This window comes from Malania oleifera, chromosome 3, assembly GCF_029873635.1.
Source record: "Malania oleifera isolate guangnan ecotype guangnan chromosome 3, ASM2987363v1, whole genome shotgun sequence".
In the NCBI taxonomy this organism is placed as follows: Eukaryota; Viridiplantae; Streptophyta; class Magnoliopsida; order Santalales; family Ximeniaceae; genus Malania; species Malania oleifera.
Window position 1 is genome coordinate 29,831,864 of NC_080419.1, and position 14,889 is coordinate 29,846,752.

General features: G+C 36.0%; 1 protein-coding gene across 2 annotated transcripts in view; it reads right to left on the reverse strand.

Annotated features, from left to right (window-relative positions):
• The window catches only part of LOC131152171 (actin-related protein 9), an 88,511-nt gene that overhangs the window by 34,802 nt on the left and 38,820 nt on the right, over window positions 1–14,889 (reverse strand). For both annotated transcript variants that reach the window (XR_009135879.1, XM_058103876.1), the window contains exons 8-12: window positions 13,526–13,646; window positions 10,378–10,442; window positions 9,200–9,289; window positions 6,107–6,157; window positions 543–674 (exon numbers count right to left, since the gene is read on the reverse strand). Coding sequence is in view for 1 of the 2 variants with exons in the window: in XM_058103876.1 (XP_057959859.1) it covers window positions 543–674; window positions 6,107–6,157; window positions 9,200–9,289; window positions 10,378–10,442; window positions 13,526–13,646 (459 nt within the window). In the remaining variant the exon portion in view is untranslated. The remainder of the gene's footprint in view (window positions 1–542; window positions 675–6,106; window positions 6,158–9,199; window positions 9,290–10,377; window positions 10,443–13,525; window positions 13,647–14,889) is intronic.

The following is a 14,889-nucleotide window of genomic DNA, read 5'->3' on the forward strand; positions in this document are numbered from 1 at the left end:
ATTTTAGAGGACAGGCAATATCTTGAATCAAGGAGCAATACTAATTCCCATAGACTCATTATCAGATAGCCACAACATCTAAAATTTACAATCAATGGGTAGAATCGTTTTAAGATTATGAACAAAAAAGCAGTGATAAAAGACTAAAAAAAACAGTGGTAAAATAAAAAAGATCATAACCAAAAAATTTATTCTGGAATGAAATAAGACATGAACACATGGAATCAGATAAAATAAAGCAGTTATTAACTGGAGAATGTATCTTTTTGAATTAAAGAAAAGAAGGTAAGAAGAACAGCAATGAAGAAATGAAAAACTATGTTTAGTTATTCCACTATAATTAAAAAAAAAACAAAAAACAAAAAACAAAAAATAAATAAATAAAAACAGAAAACAATCATACAAAAAAAATAACCAGAGGATTCCTAAAAGAAACTCAGAAATCCTTTCTGTGAAACAAGGATTCTTGTTTATCAAAGGAGTGCATGAAAATTATAAATTCCAAGTTTAACAGCCTGAGCATAAAAACTAATTGAACTCACTTTTATCTGACAATAGGACTCTTTCAGCCTGTTAAGCATCAATAGATCTATGGGCTTTGACATAGGGTCCATACGAATTGGCGGCCACGTTTGATGGTGCCTCTGAGTCCAGAGGAGACATCTTGATATATCCTGAAAGAAAAACATTTCATATGTTCCATTAGAAAGAAAATTATTCCACAAAGAACTCAATGGCAAACAAAAGTTCAACTGCTATCATTCTCTGTTGCAACAATTTTTCTTCAAGCAGCATATTTTATCAATTAAGAATTCACAAGGACTGCATAGTTCATGATACAACTATATGTATCACAAAAATAAAATATTTTTTTATAACTGTAAATTCATGATTAAAAGGCACAAAGGTGGTATAAAACAGAAAAAATTATATACAAAAAGGAATCAGTGATCAAAAAACTCTGCATCCTTTAATTTATGTATATCCATCTCATCGTCTTTGAAGCTCTCTTGTGTCACTCCCTCCAGATGCACCAGGATGCATGTGAACCTGGCGTCATTTGCACATGCTAGTATCAGACTCCAGCCCCCAAGCTTCCAGGAAACACTACCAATCAAGTTCCAGACGTCCCAGGCTGAAGTGCAGAACAGATGGTTACTGCTTTCCCCAATCTCCTCGCACATGAAGAAAAAGGAAGGAGTTAAGAATGGCTCCCTAAACCCGCTATCTTCCTTTTCTACTAATGCACTTGGTCAATGATTTTCACTGCCATGGCTGTTGTGAGCAATGACAGGAAGCAAGAGCAGGCAATCAAAGGAAACTCTTCAATCTGATACCAGAAACAGTGGGGATTGGGGTTTTTCTTTTAATTCATGAGCAGAACCCAGTTCACAATGGGTGGGTAGGGATTTCTTAGGTGGTAGTGAAGTAGTTTTTGATGGGCTATTGCCATTCTCTGGAAGGATGGGCATGTGTTCTAAAGCATCAAAACTAGGGTGTACAAAATTTACCGAAAAACTGAAAACTGCACCAAAACTGGATCAAATTGAAAACTTTGGTTCGGTTGTTCAGTTTCAAGTTTTGGTAATAGTTTCTACTTTTTTCCCACAATCAGTTTATGGTTTCAGTTTCAGTTTATCAAGGAACTAAACTATTTATTTATCAAGTTCAAATTAAATTTATCATAACTGCCTAACCTTTTCATTGGTATTCAGATAATATTTTATGGATTAGTAGTTATTCAATTTTACAGCTGATTATATTAAATGATTTTGATGGACATATGAGTAAAATAATCTTCTTACAACCAATGGCCTTGGAAAACTGGAAAGGGTAAGCGGGGTTTATATAAGAGAAGTTAGGCCCAATTCTTTTTCAGTCTTTCAATGTGGGACATGTTATTGGGAGAATCATCCAACTATGGTAACTCACTCAGTGCACACCTGGGAGAGTTCTATGATTCTATCCCACATCAGAAACATAAGAGAACATGAGCCTCCCACCAAATTAGAAGATTCCATTGCTACATCACTCTCCAACATTCCTACTGGGCTTACTCAATTGTGAGCAATATAAAATCTTTTGAAATGGGCCACCAAACATGCTTGCTTATTAAGTGGGCTTGTTTAAAGCTTTTTAGTTGCAAACATTTTTTTTTTTTGGCAAAGTGAGTACTCAGTGAAGGAAGTTTTGATTGATAATAAAAAATTTTAAAAATCGGTTTAAAAGTCGTAATTTATTTACATATTTTTGTCTAAAAAATAAATTTCTCAAAAGGATCGAGCCCCAATGCCTTCAAGCTTACGCTTCGCCTCTCAAGGGTTAGTACACCTTGTCTTACGCCTTTGCATTTTAAAACATTGCTCCAAATGCATTGCACTGCCACACCTTGAGCAAACACTTAACCGTCTTGCTGATGCTGCCACACCCCATGATTGGGCAGGTTGCTATAACTGTATGTCTTTGACTCCATTACCAGTATTAATCAACATAACTATTGTGAGGAGTTCTTTCATCAAAGCTCTTCAAGATTCTCCCTTAATTCCCCTTGGAACAAAAACTGAAAAATCGCTTGCATTCCATCCCAACCCTAACTCCAAAATTTCTCCATTTTCCATAGGTCCAATCACAATTTCCTACAACACCAGCCCAGTTTTTAGGGGTTTACTCAGTTTGATTATACCGAGAACCAAACTGAACAAGTCAGTTTTTAAATATAAGAAACCACTGCCGAACCGAACCAACATTTTTCTGAAAAATAATTGGCTTGGTGATTTGGTTTGGTTTTCTCTTTCAAAATGCACCAGAAAATTGCAAGTGGAATGAGGGACGTATCCTTTCTCTTCTCTTTTGTTGGCCAAATCCCCTTCCAGGCCCAGAGTTCCCCTCCCACAAAGTTAGCGATAACCCACTGTTGTCCAATCCGAGCCAACATCATATTCCAAAAATTCCTGGTCCAAGTGCAATGCAGGAGGATGTGCTCAACTGATTCTACATCAGCCATGCAGAGGGGACATCTGTTGGCAACTAACAGACCCCTTCTTTGCAAATTTTCAAAAGTCAAGATCTTACCATGTGTTGCCTCCCAGGCAAGAAAGGCGGCTTTTGTGGGGGCAGCTGTCTTCCAAATCTGAGTCCAAATTTAAGCAGTTTGTCCCCTTCTCATTTAAGGTCCAAACTGTAAGATTAGTACTAATATGGAGCTGGAAGTTGTAGAGAAAACTTTAGAAGTCTGTAAGCTAGTTGAGTTCCCAATCTTCCACACTTCTAAGGAAGGGGATGTTCCAAAAGAGTCAGTGATTTTTCTTGTGGTGGAGATCTATGATGGAATGGGCAAGGAGAAGCGGGTGAACGAGCAGATCAAGGATTGTATTTTGTCCACCCCAATTTCTCATGTGGGGGAGAATAATGGGAAGGAATGTGAAGCAAAACAACTGATGGACAAGATGAGCTTGTGGCTATCTCATCTAATAGGCAAAGAAGTCCATTTGGGCAGTGGAACCAGTCATAAGTGAAGTGCTCTATTAATTATGATGGGAAGGGTTCGACAAGGTTAGATAGTTCTTGTTAGAATTTCTCTTATTTTTTGCTTTGTTCTCGTTTCTCCTTTTTTACCTTCTTTTTGGAGGACTTATTTTCCTCTCTTAATTGTACTTCTTATTTTCCTTTCTGAATAAATTTTCTTTTATTATCTAAAAAAAATCAGAATTTTGTTTCTTTGGAATAATTTCAATGTCAAGGGGGAAAAAGTGAAAAGGAAATGACCAACAAATTTAATATCTTGGATGAGGTCGGGTATGCTTTTGACACATCCCAATCTTGAGTATCAAATAGATATTTAAAGGACATCAAGAGTTCTTCATTTATAGGCCCCTACAAATTTTCCACAACTTCCATGATAATTTAATTCATATATTTCCAGCTGCTTCTCTTTTATATTTTCTTTTTTCATTTTTGCAGGTTGTCAATGTTTTTTGGAAATTTTCAATGTATAAGTGGGGAAGTGTAGAGGACATTACAGATAAATTATTGTCTTGGACAAGGTAGGGCTATGCATTTCCCCATCACTTCACAGTAAGTTGGTGAAATCTCATCGGTGGCTAATTTATGTAATGCTGGAATCCATTGGGCTGTTGTTAAAGACATTGAGAAAGAATGACCAGCCAGGAGAAGTTCGTTCTGAGGAATAAAGGATGGTGATCTGTGGGAGATGATCCCTCTTGACTGCTTTATGGTTGGCCTGAAGGACAAAAACTTCGTGGAGTCGTGAAGCAGAAGGAAATTCCCTGCAAACTATCAAATCCTTTTGGGTTTCTACCATAAATTTATGGGATATTTTGTACAATTTTTATTTCTTTTCATAAATTTTGTAGAGAACATCTCTTGTTCCCTGTAGTTTTGATTCTGTTGTACACACAAATTGACAAAAAAAAAAAACAAAAACAAAAACAAAAATGCCCTTTTTTACATTTAGATGTCCAACCAAGACCTATGAAGATAAGAATATCACATGGGTTGGAAAACTCTCAATGGGACTAATAGCTAACAAGTTCCACAAAAAAAAAAAATGTGAAGCTTTTCAGAAAATTCAATGAATTCAATGATCTCACACTTCCAATAAGTATGATAGTTTAATAAAAAGACAATGTGTGGGCAAGGAGATAGCCAAGTAGAACGTGAGTTAACTGAGAAAGGGAAAGCTTAAAGTGGCTTATGGTTTTGGAAAGCAATTCTATGAAATGATGTAAAAAGATGATAAAAGATTTAGGTACAGATGAAACACCTAAGATAAGGCTTGGCTGAAGAAAACAGGCATTTGGTAGTTCAGAAGTTTAAGAAGAATAGTGACTAAATCAGACAAAAAATTATAAAGGAGTTAAAAACCAAGATCAATTAAAAACAACCCTGCTCATGGAAACTGGACAAGACTCTCCACAAGTGATGCAACTCACAAAAGTGGGACATGCAGTCAGAAGAGTATACTGTGAGGAATGCAAATTAATTGAGGCAAAATTTTCATTGCACATAACTCCAGAGAATTTTGGCTGGATCTTCTACTAAGCAACCTGCACACTCAATTAAATGACTCGGTGACAAGCACAGATATACCTTCTAAACAAATTAAAATAAACTGTATTCTGTCATCATCACCATCATCATTGTTGTTGTCATAGTCAGCACTACCCTCATCATCATTGTTATAACTTAGATATTCCATTTTGTTACAAGGTTCTACAGTAACTGTATTTTTGTGCATTCAGCTTCATGTTAACATAAAAGAGGACTGCTAGGTGCAGTCACTCCATGCAGTCTCTCCATACACTCTTCATGAACCATGACAGAGCCATTTGACCATTTTCTTGAAACATAATATGAAGTAATCAATTGACACGATTTTTTATTTAAAATAAGCAAAAGTAAAAAATAGCAAAGGAAGTTGAATGGGGATTGGGAACCAAAACATGAGAGATCTAATTGATTTTAATTTTTGAAAATAAAAAATTTCAAGTGGCCCTACCATAGGAAGTGTACAAGGAGATTGCATGGAGCAACAGCTCCTAGCAGTCTTATTTAAAAGAAGGGTGAAGATGTTAGCCAGTAACTTTACAAACTTTCCTACAGACTCATCCTCTTTTCCTATTCTTCAACCTAAGACCAAGAAAATTTTAACCTTTTCTTTATTATTATTGTGCTCGTTAAATCACTTCACATACTTTGTTCACCCACCACTAACAACTTAAGCTTTTAGGTGTAATGAAAATCTAACATGATATCAGAGCTTTGGTTCCAGGATGTTCAGCATTCAAGTTTTGTTCTTTGTGTTAATTCCCATCATGTCAATTATAGTGCATTTTGTTCTGCTCGTGCTTATTTGCCAGTTCAGTTCATCCACTCACCTCTTCATGCACAAGATGGGATCATAAGTGAAGGGGAGGGTTGACTAGCTTGATACACATTGCTGGCCCACCACATAACCCATTAAGATTTTAGCTAAAATGGTAAAAAAGCAACAAGAACAAGAATTAAGCTTATGCATCACTAAATAAACTTTAACGCCTATATTGCTAATTTTTAAATTGCATAGACATGAAACAAGAAAACACACCTCTCCACCAAATGGCAACGTCATTTGTGTGTTGGGTAGAGCCACTCCGTCCTGAACAACAATAGAAACATGCAATTGAGTGGTTTAAACGTTAAAGCATTATTCTATATTTTATGTGCTCTTCTAAAACAAACCCAAGACACAAAACAGCAGTCAATTGGCCCTTGGCTTTTTCTTCTTCTTTTTTCCTTAAATTTATTTGAGGGAAAAGAAGTAGAAAAGGAAATAGAAAAGAAAACAATAAAGCAAGAACAGGGAGAGCAAGAAATCCTCCCTTGACATCAATAGCAAAACGTTACAACAAAAATACAGCATAAAATGGGAGCCAACTCAATGAAGCAGAGCAAACCAATCTAGCTGCATGTTTTCCAAGGAAAAAGACGAGAAAAACCATTAACTCACACCCACAGCAATGCAAGATAAACCACTCTACTATAAATAAAGTTATTAGCAGTAGCCACACTTTTGAAAATTCTAGCATTCCTCTCCAACCAGATGCATTAAATAATAGTCATAACAGTACATCGCCACAAGGCTTTACTATCGTTTTCATTGCCAAAACCCCTAAAAGTAAAAAGGATTCAGAGTGGAGGGCAACCCAGTTTTCACCAAATATACAAAATTATTTGTTCCAAACAAGCCAAGTAAAAAGCCAGCCAAGAAACAGATGTGAACAAGTCTCTCCACTCCTCAAAACAAGGACACAAACATCAGATGACAGGGCCTTAATAGGCCTTCTCTTCTAAAGCAAATTATTGGTATTAATCCTTTCAAATATCGCAGTCCAAAAAAAAGCTTCTATCTTTTAGGGTTCTTTAGCTTTCCAGATCAAAAGATACAAAGCAAAAGAATCCACACTGGATCACGAATCAAGAAGGAGAAAAAAGATCTACAAGAGAAACTCAGAAGGACCTGAACTCCAAATCCTTTTATCACGCCCCAAATGGACATAAAAAAAATCAAACAAACCAGTCAAGAGAGCCAACTCATTAATCTCTCTGTCATTAAGATTTCTCCCAAAATGGAAGTTCCAAGAAAGATCATTCCCTTACAAAAGAAGAAAAGCAGAAATAGGGGTATCATGAAGATTAGAAACTCGACTACAAGAAATCCCATGTTAATTTCTCAAGCCTTCACATCAATCTCACATGAATTCTCGAAGAGAAAGATAACACAAAGGAATGGAGGATAGACACACATGGATGAGCGTAAAACAACCCCCTGATGTGAAGAATACCCCTTTCCAGCCATGCAGTTTCCTAGCCACTCTCTCAAAAGCAGGATCCCAGAAAGAATCAGCAGTATGATTAGAAATAGCACCTAAGGGAACACCTAAATAAGTCATAGGCCAAGTCAAAACAGCACAACCCACTAGCCTAACAAAAGGGTCCACATTAATGCTAAGGCCCACCAAACCACTCCTAGAGAAATTAATAATGAACTTGGATGCTGTCTCCAACACCTGTAAAATAGTCAACAAATTAGAGAAAAAACACATCTTTTCTAGGAGGAGGAAAATTGTATCATCTGCCAATTGAAGATGTGATATGACACAATTCTGAGACCCTAACTTGATCCCCTCTCCAACCCTTTATCAACTCCTTTCTCAATCATCCTACTCTATACATCAATCACAATAGTAAAGAGAAAAAGAGGGGAGAGGATCCCCCTATCTTAGACCCCTGGATGCAAGAACCAAGACTTAGCCTCATCATTTACTAAGGAAAAAAAACACACACAAAAAATAAGCACCCTCGAATCCATTTCCTCCACCTCTAACCAAAACCTTTTCTAGCCATAACCTTGTCCAAAAAACTCTAGTGCACCCCATCATAGGGCTTCTCAAAAACCAATTTCAGCACTAGACCCCCTTTTTCCTTTGAACAGCATCTTAAACCACCTCATTTGCTATCAGTGCAGCATCTAGGATCTGTCTATCACCAATAAAAGCACTCTGGCTAAGAGAAATTGTGTCCTCCAGAACTATAGCCAATCCTTTAGATAACACCTTGGTTAAAATCTCATAAAAATTTATTAGCAAGCTAATTAGTCTAATGCCCTTTAACTGCGCAATTTTTTTGGGCACCATTATAAAAGTGGAATTCTACTCCTTCCTACGACTTCATTGTCAAAAAATTCAAGAAAAACTCTGATAAAGTATTTCTTCAAGGTCTCCTAACAATCCTCAAAGAAAGCCATAGTAAAACCATCCTGCCAAGGAGCCTTCTCTCTATCCATTGCAAGAATCAAGCTCTTAATCTCCTCTTCATGAAAAGGTCTCTCTAACCAGACTGCTTTATCAGCTGATATAGGATCGAAACCAGCCCCTCAACCATAATTCACTCCCATCCTCCTCAGCAAAGAGGTTCCTGTAAAAATCAATAATAAACCCCACAATATTGTAAGGATCCCTAACAACCTCCCCTCTATCATCCTCAAGTTATTCAATAAAATTCCTTCTTCTACTTCCATTGCCACCCCATATCTGGAGTTACAATCCCTGCTCCTGAAACAATCCATCCTAGATTTCTGCGTCTAGCTCTCATCTCGTCCATTAAAACAACTTGTTCAAACTCATTGGACAGCTAGATAAGTCTTCCTGTGATGTCATCAGAAATGGGTCCCTCCTTAGCCAGTCTATCAATCATCCCCAATTCCTCAAGAATACCTTTCTTTTCTAAATCTAACAGCACTGGAAGTCTCCATATTCCATATTTTCAACTTCTGTTTCAAACACCTTAGTTTTTTTCATAAAGCAAAAACCTTTCCAACCTTCCACAGTGTACTAGATGCAGCCACAGAAGATAGTGACAGCAAAATCCTTCCAAACCTTCCGCATTTAAAAAGTGAAAGAACACATCTTTGGGCTGCAATTTGTAGCAACAGTGGCTGTGTAGTGATAATAGAATGTTAATGGTCAATGAAGTTGCTGGTGGGGCAGATTGTGATAACAATGAATGAATAGGTGGATGTAGAAGCTGTGGAGATTATTGCAGCTTGGTAGCATCATAGCACCAGAAATAACAAATATGATTGTAGCAATGGAGATATGAAATGAGTATGAAATAGGTAATATGAAAAACACCATTTTACCTCTATGCAAATGACAGACGTCACCTGAGCACCAATATTCACCACACATGCAGTAGACAGTCCATTTCCAAATACTGCTGCAAGGCCTTCCTGGATTAAACATTTGGGATTAAGATTATCATTTACAGAAATACTTAGGAAAAGAACACCATAGGATGGTAGATGGAGTAAACATGGATCAAGAATAGGGAAGAGGAAAGGTTCAATGGACTTGAGATCCAAAAATAATGAGAACCAAAAATAAATAAATAAAAATCAATCACTGAAATCCCACATTTGTGAGATTGTGGATTCAATAACTATTTAATACATGACTTTTCCTGATGGTTCTCGTCTTTATATGATTTTGGTTTAAACAATGTTTCAAATAGATCATATCATGTTTTCACACATCTTCAGTATATATAAACATCTCATCTGATTTTGCTTTAAAAGAAGTTTTATATAGATAGCGAGTTCTCACATAGCTTCAATATCTATAAACATTTTTAGAGCAAGAGCATGTGTATGCATGTCCATCATGACACTTGTTACATTGTACATTGGATGTTAACATCCATGATTATGCAAAAAAGATGATGTAAACATAATGTCCTCAATTAAAAAGGAAAAAATCCCAACCAAATTTCAAGTTGAGAAAACCATGGTTCCAACATAACTTTTTTTTGGGAGAAAAAAGTAGTTTTAAAGTTCCTTCTTTCATAATGTTGCATTTATAACAATGGGCACCAAATCACAGAGAGAGAGAGAGAGAGAGAGTACAATTGCATTAAGCGCAAAAACTTGCATTGATAATCTTCTTATCATCGTACCATGAAATGTTCAGGTAGTGAAGTCAAAATACTATTGCTTGCAAGAAGATTTAGTTAATTATAGTTATAATTCTATGCAACAAATTAAATTCACATGACTAGCAAATCATACTGCAACAGCATTCAACATCATCCTGCAATCTTTTTCTTTATTTTTTCTGCTTGGGACACCTAAGGGAAGTTTCTTTTTTTTTTTTTTTTCCTTTGTCATTTTCTTCTCTTTGTTTTGTCTGGGTAGAGCATAGGAGGTGGAGGATTCTGCAAATTTCAACCAGCTGTAACTTGGTAACAAATAAATGAAGTATCAGTTGGTTAAATGATATCGCAACTGAATATATTTTAAAAGCTTTGGGTGGGGGATCTCACCTGATGGACCACTGCTGAGCTAAACCGCAAGTCACGCAATACAATTGACAACATTTCCTTTATTTCTGCTTGTAAAAAGAAACATAGTAAACTTCCAGTAGTTTACCAGAAATTAAAGTTGAGTCAAAGGTAATCTACATTGTTATAGTATTCCCTACATTAACTAAAAAAGACAAATCATTTTATTAAGAAATCGCACTAAAGATAAAAGAACCAGAAAAGCTCATGCATATCAATCCCAAAAGCATCCAAAGCACCCAACCACATTTAACACAGAGATGAATTACATTCAGCGTTTATGTTCATTACATCAATATGGCTTCAAATGCACACCCAATTTGAAAGATCAGACATGCAAGACAAATGCAAAAGTGTTCCTACCATGCCTTTTTCCAGTTGAATTTAAAAGGTGAACCAGTCCTCTTGAGAAACAAAATGTATAGACCAGAAAATATTTTAAGATTTAAGAAACCAATGCAATACAGCAGAGCAAACTCAAAGATTGCCACCCAATATGGGAACAATCCTAGGCCATACTCAAAAATTTCGAGATTAGATATTAGAATTTGTTTGGGAAATCTAATATTGTAAGAATTTAATTTAATTTATGGTTAATTTGGAAATTCACATAATTTTGGGAACATTTTGCAATTTTTGATTATTTAATCTTTATAGATTCTTGATTGCATCTAAGGCATAAATATAGGATGTAAGGAATTAATTTGGATGATTAATTGAAGTTGCCTTAACCTCACATAGTGGGACTTAAGGTGTTTCTTTTTTGTTGTCATTGTAATTGAAGTTTCCTTAAGCTTTCATCTCTACTCGTTTCTCCGTATCTTCTCTTTCTCTTGGCGGCCTTACATCAACTTGGTATCAGAGCAAACCCAGTTCTCCACCATCTGCACCGCAATCCCATCATTTATAGCCATCCATCCAAGTTTCCCATCACAAGTCATCCATCAGAAGCCCCCTCAAATGCAAAGTTCAAACCACAAGCGAAAAAAGGCCAATTGCAGCAAACAGAACAGGACAAAAGCAGAAACACAGGAAAAAGAAAAGAGTACGGAAAAGTGTCTGGAAAAAAAAGTGTGGTGAAATTTCAAAACTTATTGAAATCTCGAAATCTCAAAACTTTTGGCTACCACTACCCTCAAAATCGAAATGGCAATCAATTTCTGTCCAAAATATATCGAGATCACGAGTTTGCCACCATGTGATAATAATAACACTTATATGAAGTGCCATAAGTCCCTCTCTCTCTCTCTCTCTCTCTCTCTCTCTCTCCCCACTGTCTTCTTTCTTCTTCCTCCTCTTCACCCTATTTGCTCTCTCTAGTCTGTCTATTTCTCTATATCTCATCTTTCTCCTAGACTGGCCTACATCACCCCTTCTTTCTGTTCATTTCCTTTTCAAGTAGGCAAAAAGGTGAAGAAATTTTCAATTTTGGCTGAATTTTATACTCAAGAGTGCATTACAATCCCAGCATACTTTTTGCTAACCTAGACAAGAAAACATATTCAATTCTCTTAAGGTATTACGGCCGTCATGAAACATAACATCAGAAGGAACTGCCAATACAACACTAAATGATAAAGAACCAACCATCCTCCAATCTAGTAAGCATAAAGAGATGCAGTTTAGACAATTGTTAATAAATCAAAATAAAATAGTAAAAATTCTCAATATATTTCTTTTCACTTGTAAGGGATAACACTAAATGCTAGGGGCATCCAATCCTTTTGAAAACAATAGGATTTCAAGAACTTTTAGTTTAAAGGTTGCTCTGGCCATTGACCAGACCCCTATCAAAACTCATATTCATCATCGTCATCGTCGTCGTCGTCGTCATCATAGCTTGTTTGCAACATTCACTACTTTGTAATTGCCGGTTCACTGAAGTAGTGCTGAACTAAGTAGTGGGAGGAGCAGGCCTTGCAGTTCAAACTCCTCAAAATACTACATGTCATTGTTGTTGTAGTTGTCATCAGGATTCTGTAGATTTATTCAAACACTACTAATCATGGAGGAGAGCGTCACTGTCAAAAATCTATTATTCTGTATTCCAAGATTTGCTCCACACATATTCCTAAGCATCTAATATGAAAACTATTTGTGCAGACTGAAACGGAAATCATTTTAAACTCAACTGCACGGATCAAATTCAAGAACCTGCAGAACTTGCTGCAGTTCTTCAACCTAGAGAAACTCATTCTCAAGGGCCGACAATTATTTTAAACTCAGTTAACCATACTCTTCAATTTTAAGGGAGTTGCAAACCTTGTTGCAGACTATTTACCTATGCCAAATAATTTTGAATTCATAAAATGTAAGACATTAGTTCAATATGTTATTTAATGGATGCCAATCAAACAGAAAGCATAGACACTATTACTACTACTACTACAACAACAAAGCCTTGAGTCGCACGAGGTGGTGTTGTCTACATGAATCCTATTCTGCCATTCTAAATGATCCAGGGCAATATCCATTGACAAAATGGAGGGCTAACAAATCCTTACCTACTCTCACCAAGTTATTCTGGATCTACCCCTTCCCTTCCAATTACCGCTAACATTAACTAATTCACTTCCCCTAACACATGCACTATGCAGCATACATTGCATGAGCCCAAATCATCTTAATCACCCTTCCTTATCTTATCTTCTATAGGTGTTAATCTGCTATGCGTAGCTTCAATGAATGTGTTCATTCCTTCACTTATCTATATTGTCATACCATTACCACCTTAGAATTCTCATTCTCCAACTTTTATTTTATCACAAAACACTGGGCAAAAAAATCAACACTATATAAATGAATGTCAGCCAAACAGAAAAGTGCATTACAAGAAAATAGAAGTATTGTAACATATTTCTGAAAAAATTAACAACTAATGGTAAATACTCTTAGTCCTTAAAATTTGAAATCACAGTCAACTAAAAACAACATGAAATGAAAGCACTAAGCACACAGGAGCTCCATTCTGTGTCCTTGTGTGTCAATATAGTAGTTGTCACAGCACTATTCAGACGAGAGAGAGAGAGAGAGAGAGAGAGAGAGAGAGAGAGAATGAAAATGTGGAGAGAATGTTTCAGGAGGAGCTTTCAATATATATGAGAAGAATAATCAAATAAATAAAAAATACCACGATTATCATATGTTTCTGGCACAACAAGAATACAAGAATACATGTTTCTTTCACAATGAGGGATATGCAGTTTCTCCAACAAAATCCAGTCCCAAATAGCATGCAGATCTTCAATTACCTGTAAAGTTAGCAAACCATAGTTAAGAAGCCTAGTAGTTTGTTAGTAACTGGAAAAAGTAGGTTTTTTCAATAAGCAATCTTTGAAATTTCAGTACAAAAAATAAAATAATTAAATTGCGTTTTCCAATATAATACAATTTTCCTGGTGAAGAGGTAGCATATATATATATATATATATATATATACATATATATATATATATATATATTGTGTGTGTGTGTGTGTGTGTGTGTAAATATAGAAAACGAATATTATTAACAAATATCATAAAGTTCTCTTTACTGATAACAAAAATCACTAACAGAAAAGAAAAAGAATTACAAAGGTCAGAGAATTAAAAATCCTCCTAAAAACAACCAGAAAGGCAATTGGTATTTAGTCCCTCTCCAATCCCTCCAAATGTCAGACAACAAAACTCCCCAAAAAAACCCCCAAAGATTGTGCAAAAAGGAAGCAAGGAAAACAGCTCTGTATCACAATAAATGGGAACATATTGATTTGTCATTAATGATCCTAGCATTCTTTCTGAGCCACAAAGTCCAAAAAAGAGCGAACACAGCACACTTCCATAAAATCATCCCTTTCTTACTCCTCCCAAAACTGTACCGTCAATAAAACTTTGACAATCTGTGGCAGTAATACCATTGCCTCATCAAAAACAGCAAATTATTGTGTGATGCAGTGCCAGTGGCTGGCTGATGTAGAACAGCAGTGAAGGGTAATGTGCAGAGGGAAATAATGAGAGAAATAGGGACTGGAGAGAGGAAGAAATAAGAAGAAGGACGTAATCCAAATTCACCAAAAAACTATCTCTTACATTGCTTTCAGACCCTATCAAAGGAAGCCTAAAACTACAAGAAAATTACAAAAAACCTCTAAAAATAAATGAATTTACAAACAAAACCCTTAAAGATGAATCTCACACAAACAAACCCCCAAATGCACGTAAGCCCACCACTACTTAAACTAAAAAATATAATTACTAACTAAACATGATCAGGTTTACGACCCAACAATCCCTTCACCCTATTATTTGAAATTGGTCTGCAAATTGGGTCTAAGTGATCCATCCAATTAACCACTTCCCATCGTACATCACTGTCCCAAAGCTGCTTAGCCACCCAACAATGTAAGAAAAAAATGCCCAATGGTTTCACAAGGCTTTGAACATATAGGACAAATATCTGTGTTGATAGCCTTAGAAGGCTCCTACCTGGAACATGTCATTAGTATTAATCCTA